Consider the following 16,804-nt stretch of genomic DNA (forward strand, 5'->3'; position numbering starts at 1 on the left):
ACAGAGCTGACTCCTAAGAACTTTCCATAGCCAGTTTTCTAGGATCCTGTTAGGGCAAATTGTGCATTAATTTCCACATATAAATACGGTGTGCCTCAGAGCCAGGAACTGAGTTCATGTTCCCAGTTCACATAAGGTCTGAACCTGTCATCAAGGAGTTGAGGACTGGGTACAAAATGTCGCCCTCTCTCAATTATAATAATTCACTTTCTCTTTTTTTTTTTTCCTGAAAAAGGTCCACGGGGTGAGAAGGGATCCCCAGGTGAAGCTGTGATAGAAACTATCAAAACAGAAGTCTCATCATTAGCGTCTCAAAGTAAGTGGGCTTGCCTTTCCACTCCTTTGCTTGAAGAGGTGCCAGACACCTCAAGGTCTGCTTACAGCTAACAGGACATGACTTTACCTCTTTCCCCTCAATGTGACATAGGGCAAGTGTGTGTGTGTGTTTGGTGGTGGGACAGCAATACCAGCTACTTCTTCTGCCCTCCTCACCCATGCATCCCGAAGTGCTTTCAAAAGGAGGTAGATGGCATGAGGCCCAAGTCACAGAGAGGAAAGCTAAGGAATGGTGACTGGTGAACAGTCCCTAACAGCAGAGATCGTCACAGAGCTGAGAGGTTTTGGCCTGGCCTTTTAGCCATTGTGTTCGCACAGGGAAGTCCCCTATGTAATGTAACACAGAGCCATCCATAAGAAGAGAACCAGTTTGAAAAGGCACATTAATCTGAGCAACAGAAATAAAAATCTCTCACAGGAGAGCAAATGCTATTTTAAGATGAAAATAAGCGAAGCAGAGCAGAATGGTTTAGCAGCATCCCAAGAAAAACGCCTGCTTGCTCTGTGCCACACTACATGTGTGGTGTGCTTACAGTTGGTATTCCTAGGGTCTGGGACCTCTGCAAGTGTGCAGGAGATGCAAGGTAGAGGAGGGCATAAAAATCATAAATGGTCCTTGCCTGATCACCAGCTGAATGGGGTCATGTAGATTCAGACCATGCTTCAGTACTGTCCCATCCCCTATTCAGGCATCTTGGATCTTGGCATCACTGAACTTTGAGTTTGTGCCTCAGCTTGGAGGTGAGAATACATCTCCAATCAAAATAACAGAGTGCAGCTACTTGTTAAATAAAGGCTGCGTAATGTTCTCCTACCAAAACTTGCCCATCTTTGAAAGAATCTTTCATCTCCTTGGAAGTTCGCTCCCTCCTTCTCTAGCCTTTGAGTCCTTTGCTCTTTCCCTCAGCAACCATTACTCTCCGGAGAGGTCTCCTCCCTGTTTCTAATATGCTGCCAGCCTGCTCAGCACTGTATTTTGCTTCATGTCCTAACCTGCATGCTGGCAACCAAGCACTTCTTTCCTCCCCTGCCTCTGCCTCAACTTTGGCTTAGGTCATCCAGGTCCTGCCTTAGTCCACCTTTGACTGTAAGAGCTTCTAACAGCAATGTAATAACAGTGTTTCCATAGCAGCCGTAACTCCATAGCAACAATTTTCCTTTTTTTTATATGTGTTTCATTTGCACAGTGATGGCAGATTTACAAGGGCGAGCAGGACCACCGGGTCCCCCTGGACCACCAGGTATGTAATACAGCAGATGTTGGTATGTAATACAGCAGATGTCAGTATGTAAGTAGGGGGACGTTAACACACATGGCATGTTTCTGGGTTGTACAGTTTGCTGAGTAAATATTCTACAATACCCTTTTCTTTTGTCATCAGGTGAATCTGTGCAGGGACCCCCTGGACCTCGTGGCCCTCCAGGTAAGAGCTTGTTTCTCTGAAACAAACCTGGAAAGTGGGAGCTTTTTCTGGTGCCTCTATTCTGTGCCTTGCGCAACCTTGGACCTGGTGGAAGTTAGTAGGGCTGACTTTATTGGAGAAGCAGAATTTCACATAGTGGGTTCCTACTAACACAATTTCACCGCAATATAGTTTTGCAGGAGCAAGACACTGCCCAAGAGAGGAAATCTGCTTTGGCAGAGGTTTGCTAGCCAGAGTAGTAATTCATAAAAGCCATACTTTTTGGAAAGACACTCAACGTTCTCAAGTCTCCAAAGGAAGTAACTGCAATCAATTCCATCTTTACTTCTTGTGCAGCCTTAACTTCCAGCTGGGGACAGATGGAGAAGTTCTTATCATGAGGAACATATCCCCACTCCACTTCCTGTAGCACAGATTTCTCATTCACAGCCAGAAGAGGAGAGGTGCAGGAGGACATGGGACAGGAGCATAACCCCATTCCTTGCTCTCTGCTCAGTAGCCAAGGGGCGTAGGTCAGGTGTGTGATGAAATGAACCTTCCCTCACAACGCAGTGAAGGCCAGCTGGGCCTGTACCACAAAGAAGGGAGTTTCTCTGTCCTCCGTCTGCTATGGTAGCAAATGATAATGAAAAATAAGAGGGATAGATGTGTGTGGAGAAAACAATGTTACTAGCCTACACTTGGAAATATTTGAGCTATGGCCGTGTCTGGAGATGTAACAGCTCTGACATGCATTTGCTTACATTGTTGAGGCTCATCCTTCCTGAAGCCTTTTTGTGTCCCTTTTGCCTAGGAGAAGGATTGCCAGGACCTCCAGGCCCACCAGGAAGACCAGCATCTTCCATGTCCACCTCAGGTATGTTCTTCCCACTCATTTCCTCACCTGTGCCCTGGGAATGTCCTGACTGTTGGGATTCCAGAGAGCACTTCCTTGGCTAGGACCAGGTGGAGCCAGAGGAAACCTATGTCATTTTCTGTTGGATGTCATGAAGAAACCTTTTTGTTTTAATTACAGAAGCATTCTTCACAGGCCCACCAGGTCCACCAGGCCCGCCAGGCCCAAAAGGAGACCAAGGTGGGTATATGCTACTGCCTCACCAAGACACTAGATGGATCTCAGCACCTCAGACTGAAAAGAAGGAAGGAAGGGCTTAGAAGCAGAAAGTGTCCTGCCTTTCTGTGGCTGTAAGAAAGCTAGCACAGTAGTCACTAAATAGGGCTCCTGTCTGCTGCCATAAACCAAGTCAGTCTTTGTCAGAGTAACTTATTAGCCTCTAGTACTGGTGTCAAGGCAATCGCTGTATTCAGATCCCAATTTTTCAAGCCCATTAGATTCAGGAGCATTCAGAGCTTCAGATTTGCCATTAACAGAGAACAATCTTTTTGCAAAACGCAGTGTGGACTTGGCTCAGTCAGTGCAAGGAGGTGGCCCTGTGAAGTGTAGCTCAGCTCTCAACTGGCAGGCAAAGATGGAACCTACTCCCTTTACCCATTTCTGCCCTGCAAACTGAAGGCCATGATAATATTCTGCAGTGGGGGCCAGGATGTTGCAGATCAGAACAAGAGAAATGCTAACACTGTTTCTCTGCTCCCCTGTTCACAGGCGAACGAGGTCCACGAGGATTGACAGGTAAGGAGGCTTTCAGAAGATATCAGTAGGGTGCAGGGTAGCTTGCCTGTGTATATGACTGCTCCTCCATTTCTGTGTCCCTTGCAGGAGAACCAGGTGATCCCGGCCTTTCAGCATTCTCCTCCCATGGTCAGTCTGTGCCCTCTTTCCTCCTTTGAATTCATTGTCCCTAGGCTGAAACTGGGGGGCAAAATCCTGCTCTGTTGATTCTATCTTAGTTTTAGTGGAGCCAGGATTTTGTCCACACAATTTATTCCTGTGAATCTCTGACTCTTCTTCTGCAATTGGCAGGTGACAGAGTCACCATTCAGGGACCTCCAGGAGTTCCAGGCCCACCAGGCCCACCTGGACCCAAAGGTAAAGTTAAAAATCTTATTTCTTTCTTTGCTGGTGGCCTCGCACATCCAGGAGTGGTTGAGACCAAAGGATGGAGCAATCTGGTCCTTTAAGAACTACAGCTGTGCCCACCCCTGCCTTTTCAGGCGGTGCAGGACCATGGCAATAGAATTGCTCTGAGCACAAGGCACCTGGGCAGATCAAAGAAGGCTCAGAAAAGTTGCTGCGGCCTTTCCTCTGCTCTTCCCCAACAAGCTGCTAATTCAAGACAGTCATTACAAGGGCTGCTGGGTAGTTGCTTCTCTGACAACATGTAGCTCAACTGTTTTATGCGACCAAGTATGCAATGTGCAATGACACCCATTACAATTGTCTGTCTCCCTCGTTCTATTTTCCAGGTGATGCAGGTGTCCCAGGCGCTCCTGGCATCCCAGGAGCATCTCGAGGTAAGAAGCCATCATTGCTCTGACATTGTCAAGAAATGCTGACATCCTGGTGGAGACTTTGAAAAAGCTCCTCTGGGTTTTACGAGTGTGGGTGCCAACCTAACGCTGATGGAATTTGTGTTCAAAGCCTCTTTTTTCACAGCATGCCTTAAATCAGACAATTTTAAAATTGCAAATTTTCTGTTTCTGGCTTATTGGGAATCCTTTGAGCTACAGCTTGTCCTCATGGGACATGAAAGAAAGGGCTTCCAGGTCAGGTAACCGTGTTCCACAAGGGATTAGGGAAGCTGCATTGAACCCTCTTGTGGAAACACTTCTGATCAGAACAAAAGTGCCATTTGTTCAGTTTTACTTACCCTCTGGTGGATTCATGTGAATGAATCTGCTTTCATTCTGAATAAGAGCATCTCTGTATGCAGGATATTAATGCAGTTTCACAAAAAAAATTGCATATGGATTAACTTACATGTCCCTCCATGTGAACAAGCCCTCTGCTTCTCTACATCGTGGCCTAGGAATACTACCTCAGGGTGCTGGGAAGATAGACACCTTAAGGAGTGTGAGGTGTCACTTGACACCATGGTGACAGGAGTCACACAGGGCCCACACGTAACCTGCAATGGAGACCAGTGAGGAGGTTCTTGAGCTGGTGCTGCCCAGGCTGGCTGGGATTGGGAGCATCAAGGCAGTGAGCTTAGCTTAATGAGCTTTATTGCTTTATGGATCTTCATCTATATGGTCTGTCAGTACGAAGCCAGGGTGGTCTCTGGACTCAGCTGTGCAGAGCTGCGTGGGCTGAACTAAAAGATGCCAATTTAATTGAAGACCTTATACTGCCTAATTGTCCATGCTCAGACAATGTTTAGAGATGAAGGGGGAACTCCTTCACAGTCCACTCCCAAAGCTCTTTCCAGATACGTGGGAAGGGCTCAATGCAAGCACACTTTAGCATTGCTTGGTCTAATGCAACCATGCCAAAAACATTCCTTTTCCTTACAATGCTTTCTGTAGGTGGATCCAGACAAATTCAGGGACCCCCAGGACCTCCTGGGCCACCCGGTCCTCCTGGCCCAGGTGGAAGTTCATCTCAAGAGATTCAGCAGTATGTCACTGACTACCTGAAGAGTGAGTATAATGAGATTTTGCCATGGGTCATCAGATGCATGCCTATCTCTCTTTTGCTCCCTGAGCTCTGTGTCACTCTCCCTTTAGAAGCAGCAGCCCTACTGCTCTGGCCTTATTTTTGTTGAATACTATGAAGTGCTGTTGCCCACTGTGGCCTCTGCAGAACCGTCCTTCTATCAGCCTGCTTTTTGCCAGGGAAAGAGAGTCCAGTAATTGTGTATATGGCTATTGTTTTCCCTCTAGTGATGTGGGCATATCTTGTGCTTCTTGCCTAGGTGACAACATAAGACATTATTTGACTGGTGCCCAAGGCCCACCAGGCCCTCCAGGCCCACCTGGAGTCATCACCACTGCGGATGGGATGAACTTGGACTATGCGGAGCTGGCTACCCGTGTTATGAGCTATATGACAAGTAAGCACCATGTTGGTAAGGTCTGTACAGAGTCATGCTCTCACCTGAGCTTGTGCAACACATAGTAGGTGAGAACCGGAGGAGAAACAACAGTCTTTAAATAGCAGCACCCCAACCCAGTTATTCATCTTCTGTGGTCTTAGCCCAGGACTGCACACAGCTAAGGTGGCCTCTGAGCTTTGTCCCATTTTGATGGTTAGATTAGCTAACAGTTGCTGCTGTTTAAAAAGTGTCATATTAAACATAGCTGTTAGACCCTGTAATGTCCCCAAGACCCAAACAGAGGTGGCTGTATTTGGTATACGTGGTCTCAGATATTCTGGGGCTGTGTTGTATACTTGGGCCTGTCCTGACGTAGATGAAACTTGCCAGAGCTTTTGGAGGCAGCCTGGAATCTCAGTCAGAAGAGCACAGACCACACTGCTGTGGAGACAACCAGGCTGTGTGAGACAGTATCTGATTCATGGCTGGTGGGATGGGAAGCCCATTCCACCAGTTAAACTGGATTAATTCAGCTTTTCTTTGTCCCTGTCTGACCCCTCTTCACCTTCTGTCTCCTCTTAACCTTGCCTGACATAAAACCTTTTCATTCTCACAGGCTCTTCAGATCGCTATCAGTCATTCGCCAGTTCAGTGTCAACTACATCCTTTTTGTACCAAGAACTTCTGGACTTGCTGCAGAGTAAGCAATCCTCAAGGGAAACATGGGGGTTAGGAGTAAAGCATCCCAGCAGCCTGGTGATCTGCCCTTCCCTTTCAGTCTCCTGTCTCCAACTGGAGTTACCAGTAGCTGCTTTGGAGGGCAAAGGCCTGCCAGAGGTGCTGCTGAGTGACCTGCAATGTCTCCATCCAAATCCTTTGGGGACAGATTTATGTGTCTTGTACTGGAGAGTTTGCATGCTTTCCAGAAGCTATACTTTCTTGCCTGTTTGGTTCTCATACCCACTGTTGTAACTCTGCAGTTTCGCACTCTCTTGCCTCCCTCTCCCTCTTTGGCTCTCTAGGGGGCATCTACCTATGTCCCTCCTTTTCAGGCATTCCCCACAATTTCCCGCAATCTCCCACTAAACCTTGGGTTTCTACTTTCCAGCTCCTTCCCTCTCTTAGGGTTCCCCATTCCTTCTTGCCCACTCCAAAGCCTTCCTATGTCTTAGTTCTTAAAGTTAGGAGGATACTCAGCTCTGTATTCTTTTTGACACACATTGTTACTGTGGGCTGATAGATAAATCACCAGGATGTCATTTTGCTGTGCCTGAAGGTATTGATGATGCTGGTGAACACTGCACTTCTGTGTGATACAGCCAATCAAGATTCCACGTTTCAAACAGACAGATGGCTACTGAAATGCCACAGAGCTCAGCATGGTCTTTTCCCTTTACCCGAGATGTTGTCCAGGCTGTCCTGAAGAAACAGCACAAGGAGGTCCCTTTAGCAATCCAAATTCTCATCCTCCTCAAACCCTGGGTTGTAGGAGGTTCTCAGCCCTGTCACAAGTGTTTCTGACACCATACACAGCGCAATTCACACTCAGAAAAGGAGGAGAGAGGGTAAAGGAGCTTTGCATCAATAGATTTTGATGGTCGTCCTAGTGTTGCAGGGGGATTCAGCTCAGAGGCTGGGAACTCCTCATGCCTGGCATCTTTGCAGCAGCTAGACAGTCTTAAAAGATACATTTTTCATTTGCAGGAGAAGAAATTCGTCAGTATCTGATTGGACCTCAGGGCCCACCGGGACCTCCTGGACCAGGGGGAGATGGCATGTCTCTGTCACTGGATTATGATGAGCTGACCAGACGGTTTATCAGCTACTTGACAAGTAATGGTCTTTCTTAGCGTGCATGTCCCTCTGTTCCTTTGGGAGCTGAGCAAAAAGCTCATGCTGTCAGTGAAAACTCTTCCAGTGTCAATTGTGTGAATCCCTATGTACAGAGACCTCCTCACAGGGATTGCGAGAAACTTGGAAGAGAACAAAGATACCCTGTAGCTAAGATACTATCCACAGACTCTAGTAATGATTTCTTGCTTTGCTTAAAACTGGGGTTAGGAACATCATTTCATCTTAGCCAACTTAGAATTCCCATCAACACCTTCAAGTGCATTTATAACACTTTTCTCACTGGCTCTGTGGCCAGGATACGTCTTTCCGTGGAAGAGTTGATCTATGCCCACTTTGTGTCGAGGCAGCCCAGGTAACAAACTCTTAGAAGTTTAAAATTAGTTGAAACAGATTCCACCACTCTGCTTCATTTTCCCATCTGTAAAGGGGTGATGTGGCATGCAAGAACTATCAGACAGAGAGGGTTCTGAAGCATCCCAAACAGCAGCACTAAAATGCCTAATCCTGGAAGCTGCAACGATCTGCTTAAAAGCAGTGTCGTCTGTGCTCACTCTCTTTGAACTGCCCTTGGAGACCAGATCTCACAAATGGGCTGCTCCAAAGATAGTGAGAATTTCTTCCTTGGCTCTAGAAGCAGGAAACTGCTGTTTAACAGTGACACCCCAACAGCTCAAGTAGGACAGCTGCATTTTGTCGGCAAGGACGTTTCATTGAAGAAAATCACAAAGGTGCAAAGTTTGGCACCGGAGCTGCTTGCAGATAGGCAGGCACAGGGAAAACAGCACGTGCACCAGCCAGTGCGTCACAGCTGAGCTGCATGTCCTGGGGTCCTCCTTCGCCCCCGTGTCAGGGGTTCATGAGACATGCAGAACTTTTGCCAAGAATAGTGTCCTGCCTGTCTGCAGGTGCCCTTGTGTTGGGATTAACAGGGCAAGTTTTAACTCCAGTCCAGAACAAGGCTTGAGCCCTGCTTCTCAGCACAATCTGCTGATGGGAACTCTTCACACTGCAGGAGTCCCTCCTGCATTGCCTGTGAACAAGCCTGCAGCCTGTCTGCTCACACTGTAACAGCCTGTTCTGATAATGTGCTAATCCGGTCTGTTTGATTTTGCAGGTTCTGGGATGAGCATTGGGCTCCCTGGACCACCTGGGCCTCCAGGGACACCTGGTATATCTTACAGTGACCTGACAGCATACCTGCGAAGTAAGCCAACTTCTTTACTCCCCTGCTATATGTCCCTATGCACACCCAGGATCTTTTTTTTCAGGCTGGGTGACAGAATTTCCCCTTTTACCCATCAACCACAAATAACCCTCTATGAGACTCTGATGGTCTGTCTACCTCAGTTAGCAGCACTGCAGGCCTCCTGGGCTCCGCCAGGACCTGCACAGACTGCAAGGGGCTGGGGACAGACCACCGTGCTCCTGTGGAGAGCAGCAGCAGCAGCAGCAAGGTGCTGTCTTGAGAAGCCCTTTGTCTTCTCCAAACTCTGTGGCATAAAGGAATTTCTTATGCCACTTTTTAGAAGTATGTTTAAAAATAGGGCCTTGTACCCTCTTTGGGATCTCCTGACTTCCTGATGTGGTGTCTACACGCAGAGAAGCGAGGTGCACCAGGAAGCCTGCGCCAGAAGGTGCTGGGGAGAAAAAAGTGCCTTATACTTGGTTGTAGTTGGCATTACCTGTATTGTCAGGGAAGGTTCATCAGGGTTACAGTGGTTTGGGTGACTCCTTTTCTTCCCTTGTGTCTTACAGACTCTGAATTCAGTGGTCTTGTTGGGCCCCCTGGTCCTGCAGGGCCCCCAGGACCTCCAGGAATCCCCGGGTCACCTGGCACCTCTCTGGAGGACGTCTCTGCTTACCTACAAAGTAAAGCACTTTTGTTTTTCTCACAGCTGGCAGGGAGATTCTGGGAGGACTGAGGCTGAGATTTAGCTTACCGGGGGCTGTGACTGTCCACTGAGAACGAGGTCACTTTAAAAAAAATCTCATCAAGATCAGCTGGAAAAGGATGGAAGTTGGGGTTGGAGCCTTTAAACTTTCAAGATCCGCAGACATGTGTGATTTCCTTGTCCTCCTATTGACAGAAAATAATTCTTCCTCTCTCTCAAGGTGTGGGATACTCCTCCTTCTCCGGAGCCCGGGGTCCACCTGGCCCTCCTGGCCCTCCAGGACCACCAGGCTTCTCAGGAACTGGCCTCCTGTCCTACGCCGACATCACCCACAGTGATGAGTTCAGGAGCGAGCTGATCCAGTACCTGAAAAGTAAGGGGATGCCATCCATCCTCCCTGCACACACCCTGAGCCATGCTTTGCCTTGTGTAGGCTGCTGGCTCTGCCACAGCTGAGGCTGTCCTGTAGAAGTCTTCTCTGAATTGGGGCTGCAGCAACACCTTATCTCTACAGTCAGATCTATGCAGGACTACACTGCTTGTCTCCTCACAGTCTGACTGCAAGGCAAAAGTCAAAGCCAAAAGGGACAGGCGCTGGACAGTTACAATTGGCCTGTACTGAACAGCGAGTCCTGAGTAAGGTCACCTGCAGAGTTTTGCTGTGGGAAAAGCATTTTCTTTGACAAACACCTGCGTACAGAACAATGCATGATGTAGGAACTGGAGAGCAGCACTGAGCCAGCTGTGAAGCAGCATTGGTCTGAGGCCTCGTGCTGGCAAGTCATCTAGGGCAGCCTTTCAAAAACACGGAGATCCCTTCACTTGTGGGAAACTGGTCACAGAACAGCCGTTTTGGCAGAGGTGCTGAAATTGGCTTGAGAGGAGTACAGCCTTCTGCAAAATCACTGGGCATGTTTCCAAGGTGGGACACCAAAAACTGGGAGAGGTGGGAAGGAGGAGGGTGTCACGCCATCTGTAGAGATCAAGGTTAACATACATGCCTGTTGCCTGAGAAATGGCACTGGATGAGGGTTTCTGTGATGATTGGTGGGACAGAATTTCATACTCCAGTCTTCGTTCAGGGGTTAGCACAGGACCTCTGCCCAACCCGGGGGCCTCAGGTACCCCAGGGTCCCTGAAGTGTCCCCCTCTTGTATTTTGCAGGTGATGAAGTTCGAAGCTATATCTCAGGGCCCCCTGGGCCCCCTGGGCCCCGGGGACCACCAGGACCCAAAGGAGATAGTGGCTTGGTGGCTGGGGCTATGTCTTCATCATACGAAGGGTTACGGACTTCTGAACGGATGCATGGAGGATCCCTTGGTGCCGAGGGATCCCATGGGGGATCACTGGGCACAGGGAGCTCATATGGTGGCTCCATGAGCAGCATGTCATCTTACAGTGCCTCAAGGGGCAGTGATGCCTCCATGGGCAGTGATGGGTCTTTCGATGGGTTGCTGACAGAGGAGGAATCACACAGGAGATCATCTGGTTCAAGTAGATCCTACAGTAACTCCTTCACTGGTTCCCTGGATTACAACGAGCTGGCACTCCGTGTGTCAGAGAGCCTACAGAGTGAGTGGAATGCTTTTCTATCCTGACCCTCTCTGTCCCAGCCCACAGCTCCTAAACACCTGTGCCTGGTGTCATGCTGTTCACTTCCCTCATCCTTCCTGCTCCCTTACACCCTCCTGCCTCAGCATCCAGCCAGTTTTCCTAGAGCTCCTTTCAAATGACATCTTTAATTCCTCAGGCCAAGGCATTCTCCAGGACCTGATGTCTTACACTGCACAGGGACCCGCAGGTCCCCCAGGCCCTCCTGGTCCCCCTGGCATCAGCAGGGTCTTTGCAGCCTATGGCAATGTCACTGCGGACCTCATGGACTTCTTTAGAAGTAAGTGACATATTGGTGTGGTGTTTCTGGCTCATGCATATGAGATATCTCTGATCTTTCACAGACATCTTTTCACCTTTGCGTGCTGCAAAAATACAGTCAAGATATACAAAAGCTGCAGCCAGATAGTCTTTCCATCCCCTTCCTTCTTGGCTGGAGAAGTGCAGTCTCATCATTAGGAAGGACATCAGTTTTTCCTACTTGTAGGAAATTCATCCCAAACCCTGAAGGACACTATGCTTGTGACCCCTGTGGCCCATTTTAACATGGCTGGGATGGCACGTGTAGAGCAACATGAGACAGCTGCTCACTCTGTTCTTAATTTCCCCTCCCTGAGCATGGGCCAGTGCAAGACCTGGTGAAGCCAGGACTCCCAGAGAGGGTGACAGAGTAGTGATGGTGAAATGAGATCACAGCCTGCCCCTGGGACTTGGCTGGGACCAAAACCATTTTTTAAAAACCTGCTCTCAGTCTAATCCCATCTAACCTAGAAAAATGTCCTTCCAGCATGACTCACTGCTTCTCTCAGTCAACACAGAGCCTTTTGCAAGCGCTTTGTCCCACTCATTCATCCTCTTCTTCATTTCCCTCTCCAGCATATGGTACCATCCAGGGGCCACCCGGTGAAAAGGGAGAGAGGGGTTATCCTGGACCCAAAGGTAGGACTTACTATTCTTTCTCTCTCAAGCCCTGTAATGCTCAGGAAGCAGCACTGTGTCCATAGGGACAGAGAGCACTGGGCTGCTCAAGGTCACAGCCTCTGCACAGTGGAGGTGGCACCTTCAAGATCTTAGCACACGCATCATCCTAAATTGGTCTTCTTTACTCTGGCTTGTCCCTGTTTGTGGGCCAGTCATGCTCAAAGGAAAACTTGGTCATCTCATTCCTTCAGGTGACCCTGGACCGATGGGCCCACCAGGACGCCATGGGCACAGGGGACCAAAAGGAGAGAAAGGAGAGAAAGGTAAGATCATCTGCCATCCCCAGGAGAGCAGGGTTTGCCTGTCAGGGAAAGCCTGTGAGGCTTCCTCAGGCACCAGCCCATCTGTGGGAACCCCTGGAAAACCCAAACAGCCCCCTTTTTTTGTTTGTTTTGGTTCTTTTATCTTTTTTTTTTTTTTTCCCCCACATGAACTTTTCAAATAACCCTCTTTCTGACTTTCTTGCCCCCAGGTGAACAAGTGTATGTTGGCAGAAGAAAAAGAAGAAGTGTTGGGGTTTAAGGAAAGAGCCAGCTCAGTTCTGCACTGGGCAGCATTCCCAGCAGCCCATAGACAATTAGCCTGAATCTTCACTGCCTTTATGCTAAAACAGCCCTGCTGATCAGCTAACCGTTTAGCCTTGATAGTTCAGTGTTGCTGCTGAGATTTGAATGGCTCTTTTACGTGTCCAGTTTGGCCCTAGCGTGAGTATTTGTTCCTGTTGCTGATATTTGGCTTAGCTTCTCCGAGTTCCCAGGCTTCTATGTCTTTGGGTTGACAAGGGCTTCCTGTCTCACCCCGTCCAGGCTTCTTGTCTTACTCCCAGCTATATAAAAACCTGTGGGTTTTTTTTTTAACAACTAGCCATCTATCAAGCAAAAAGAAAAAAAGAAACCAATCCCTCCCCCACCAAATGCATGATTTTTCAGAGATCAGATTCAGCCCACAAGACAAAAGGCCCTATAAGAAACCCTGGGACTAAGCTTGCTCACTGTGCTGGGATTTCCTTTCTGCATGGTCTCTGTGCCGGCTGCAGGCAGGAGGACCTGATGAAGCAGGTGCTGGTGGTACTGGGTGGGGCTGTGGCTCAGGGGTCTCTAAGAAGGGGCACGCTGCACTGAGGTACCCCAAACAGTGACCAGCATGAGACACTGAGCGCAGCCCTGCCAATGCCCAGCTGCTGCAGCGCAGGGGGGGGACAGGGAGAAATAGTTGGGCTCTGCCTTCCCCACCCAGCTGCGTGGCGGTGCTGCTGCCTGCCCCACAGTCCCCACTGTAGAGCTTTCAGACTCCTGGGGTCAGCACCCACTATGACCCTGGCCCATGACTTGCTTTGGAAAGTGATGCCCTCCCAGCTTGGCAGTTTTGCGATGCTCTAGCGCTCCGTGTGCATTAACCCCACTCCCGAGCCCAGCGCCCTGGACAGACTATTACTGGAGGGGCTTAGACTCACGCAAGTACTTTGCAGGTAGCCTGGGTTGGCAAGTGCTTTGCGCTGCCTGTTTATAGCTGCACAGTGAGACGTGACATGCACAGGGACTGAACTGAAGCACTTTTAAACATAATTTGTTGACCTTTTAAAAAAATATTTTTGTAATTTTTTCTGTTTTTTAAACATTGGGGAAAAATAATTTTTAATGTAAACAGCCCAATTAAAGTGTGTTTTTCACCCCAAGCTTGCCTGATCTGTGGTACATTAGGCAGCCAGTACCAGCTTCACTGTGACCATGGGCAGACACACCTTGTGGTTCTGGTGACTGGTTTGTTTCTCGTCACTTGTACGTGACCCAAGCAGACACCGAGCTGCTTCTCAGGTGTTGGTGGTTTCCAGTTGCATTAGCAGGACCCTCTGCATGTTGTCCTAAGGTGCCACAGCCATCAGCTTCTTCCTTGCAGTTGGGCAATAGTCATAGAGCTTAAGTATTTTAGTTTTGGGGGTGGGGGCAGCCTGGTGGCAGGGTGATGGCTGAGCTGCGATGAAGTACCGCCTGGCAGATGCCAGTGTTTCAGCGCAGGTGTGCAGCCAGGGTGGCTGGCAGCCCCTCGTACAGTGCCTGGTCACCACATGTGTGACAACACATCAGCTTTATGGTGTTCCTGGGGCCATGCACGCACATGTACACACACACACACTGAAGTGCTGCTTTACTTTCAGATATTAACCGAAGCAGATCAGTACCTCATTTTTATAGCAAAAAGAGCTTGCTTGAATTGCTTGTTTTCAGTCCAGGTTTAAACACCCGTTGTCTATTTTTATTTCCCGCATTAGTGTTGTCAAGTTTTGGTGTTCTTCCCACATTATTGCTTAGGAGAGTTTGGACCAAAGGCCTGTGTGACCCAGGTCAGCTTTCCCAGTACAGCACCTTGCAGCATTTGCCAATAAAACCTACATCCCTCTGGGTGATTCTTACCCCGCTGCCTGGCTCTGTGGAGACAAGACATTTCCTTTTCATTCTCCCTTAAAAACAACAACAACAAAATGCACGTGTTGTTACGTTTCAGTACAGCAGCTGCGTTTCCCTGTCTGAAGCCATCCCTGAACCACTCAGGACCGCCACACTGTGCTTGCAGATTGTGGTGTGGGGCCGGATTAGGCAGCTGAGAGCGGTCTGAGGCACTGCAGCCCTACAACCTCTCACTTGCTTCGTAATGCCAAACAGCAGCGCCTCATTCCTTCGCCTGTACCTGAGTGGGAAGGGTGGCTGTCACCGGGGGGAGGACCCAAGGACTCGGGGGCAGAAACTGGAGCTCCTACAACTCCAGTTGAATTCCCACAGACAGGGCAGAGCAGTCACTGAAAACAGCATCCTTTTAGGTTTGTGCTAAATCTGCACTCCCACCCTGGGCTATCCCAGTCAGGAGCCACACATTGCACAATGTTAAGTACTTTTTACACTCAAGTTATTTTAAAAATTCTAAATCGTTTCATTCACTCACAGTCCACTTGTACTTCATACAAGTTTTCCATGAACAAAACAGAGGCCATCTCAGCAAACTGTCATTTTATTGTATTTACAGCAGAATTATTACAATATTCTACAGAAAGCCATGAAATCAAATTACTTTTAAAAACAAGACAAAAAACCCCCAACTGTTGTATGGCTGCTACTGCAAGTTCACTTCCATGAACTGTACATACAGAGACCCTTTGCCAATTACTCATCCATCCCATTTTGGTTGCTTTCTGTAAGGCAAAAATAACTTGGTTTGCAGTTAACACAGAACATTCAACAAACTGCTGGGACAACGCGAGGCTGGAGATGCCTCAGATGCATGTGCTTGACCACTCTGCTTGGGCTCCTGACAGAAAACAGGGGTACGACAGTCCAATATTACAGTTCACTCAGTGTCCCTTTCTAGTTTCTGTTCTTTCCACCATTTTTGGATTGATCATCAGTAAGAAAGAGGCTTTGCCGCCAGGCTTGATAATTGTGGAATATTTTTGAAAATTAGAGCATCTATGGGCTCAGAGACTCCCTTCTGCTTTCTGCACAGTGGAAGCACACAAGCCCTTATTCATGGGCTGATTTTGAGCATGTTCTTATTTAAGAGGTTGTCTTTCTCTGGCACCACTGACTGCCCTAATCCCAGAATCCCAAAAGTAGCTACAGAAATGAAGTATGAGGACTGAGGCAAGAGAAAGGGAATGGAGAACAACTAAAAGCTCTGCAAGTAATACAGAGAAACACTATAAAGTTTATTTTGTCTTCTCCTTCCCTTTATCTGTTCTCATCTTTTGTAAGACTGAGAGACAACAGGGCATCCCAGCCTTGGCTTGCCTGTGAATGAGGAAGGTTCATTCTCTCTGACTATGTTTTGTATCATCTTGCTGTGAAGATGGCAGAAGTCATCAGGGAATGGGAAATGTGTGTGGAAGCATCAATATAAGTTTCCGAGATCCAGAAGCAGAGATTTTGAAGTAAAATGACCAGATTGTAAATGCGAATATAAAAGCAGAAAGTTATCTACATAGTGACCATCCTCAATACTCCTCCCTGCCCTTTCCTCCCATGACCACATAGTCAATGTCCTCAAGAACTTGCTTCACTTCCCTACAGCAGGTTAACCAAAAAGCAGTAGTTCAGTGGAAGCAACTAGCACTGAGCTTTTTTGCACATTTAAGTCTGTTCCCTGGTTTTCAGCAAAGGTGAGAGTTTCTGAGGCCCCAGGAGCTGCAGCTACCCAGCAGCTCTGAAAAACAGGCTACCTAAAAGTGGATTTAAGTGCCTGAGTTTAAAAAACCTTATTCAAGTCTTTCCTATACCAAAGCATCCTCAAAATACTTGCAAGACAGCTACTGTTTCAGGTGGAGAATCAACTTAAACTTCCTATGCGATACTGCCATCACAAAAGACATTGTGATGAAAGCAATTACACTACTGCTTGGCGCTGTCTTAGTTCAGGTGCTAAGTTTCCTATGTATTAAGAAAAAAAAAAAATCAGTAGCATGAAGTTATAACAGAGAAAGTCCTCTGGGACAGAAGTATAATTTGGTAAACAGTGTGATTAATTAGATGTTGAATACCCATGAATGTAATTTTAAAAGGACATTAGCTTAAAACATTGTCTGAAAAAAAAGGATGCAGCTCAGAGTGAAAATCAGTATTTTAAAAGCAATGTGAAAAATCACTTTGAGTGAATACCACTGGTCAGGAGAGTACAGTACTGCCACCTCTGAGTTTGAATTCAGGTGTCAATTCAATTAAAGGTTTTCCTTTAGAAGATGTTAATCAATCAGGATCTATCTAATCAATCATAAGAATAACAACTTCAA

The 16,804-nt window shown here is 47.8% G+C and overlaps 1 protein-coding gene across 1 annotated transcript in view; it reads left to right on the top strand.

Annotated features, from left to right (window-relative positions):
• The window catches only part of COL17A1 (collagen type XVII alpha 1 chain), a gene marked incomplete at its 5' end in the record, with an annotated part of 36,659 nt that extends 23,864 nt beyond the window's left edge, over positions 1-12,795 (top strand). Inside the window, 21 exons of the mRNA XM_082486512.1 lie at positions 236-316; positions 1,524-1,577; positions 1,719-1,760; positions 2,560-2,616; positions 2,776-2,835; positions 3,364-3,390; positions 3,478-3,519; positions 3,682-3,747; positions 4,125-4,172; positions 5,184-5,297; positions 5,573-5,710; positions 6,309-6,392; positions 7,397-7,525; positions 8,661-8,750; positions 9,302-9,415; positions 9,659-9,811; positions 10,603-11,010; positions 11,189-11,329; positions 11,926-11,988; positions 12,222-12,293; positions 12,503-12,795. Of these exons, the coding sequence (XP_082342638.1) occupies positions 236-316; positions 1,524-1,577; positions 1,719-1,760; positions 2,560-2,616; positions 2,776-2,835; positions 3,364-3,390; positions 3,478-3,519; positions 3,682-3,747; positions 4,125-4,172; positions 5,184-5,297; positions 5,573-5,710; positions 6,309-6,392; positions 7,397-7,525; positions 8,661-8,750; positions 9,302-9,415; positions 9,659-9,811; positions 10,603-11,010; positions 11,189-11,329; positions 11,926-11,988; positions 12,222-12,293; positions 12,503-12,552 (2,033 nt within the window). The 3' untranslated portion in view covers positions 12,553-12,795. The remainder of the gene's footprint in view (positions 1-235; positions 317-1,523; positions 1,578-1,718; positions 1,761-2,559; positions 2,617-2,775; positions 2,836-3,363; positions 3,391-3,477; positions 3,520-3,681; positions 3,748-4,124; positions 4,173-5,183; positions 5,298-5,572; positions 5,711-6,308; positions 6,393-7,396; positions 7,526-8,660; positions 8,751-9,301; positions 9,416-9,658; positions 9,812-10,602; positions 11,011-11,188; positions 11,330-11,925; positions 11,989-12,221; positions 12,294-12,502) is intronic.
• Between the last annotated feature and the right edge of the window lie 4,009 nt (positions 12,796-16,804).

Source organism: Vanellus vanellus (genome assembly GCF_965231255.1).
Source record: "Vanellus vanellus genome assembly, chromosome: 7".
Taxonomy (NCBI): domain Eukaryota; kingdom Metazoa; phylum Chordata; class Aves; order Charadriiformes; family Charadriidae; genus Vanellus; species Vanellus vanellus.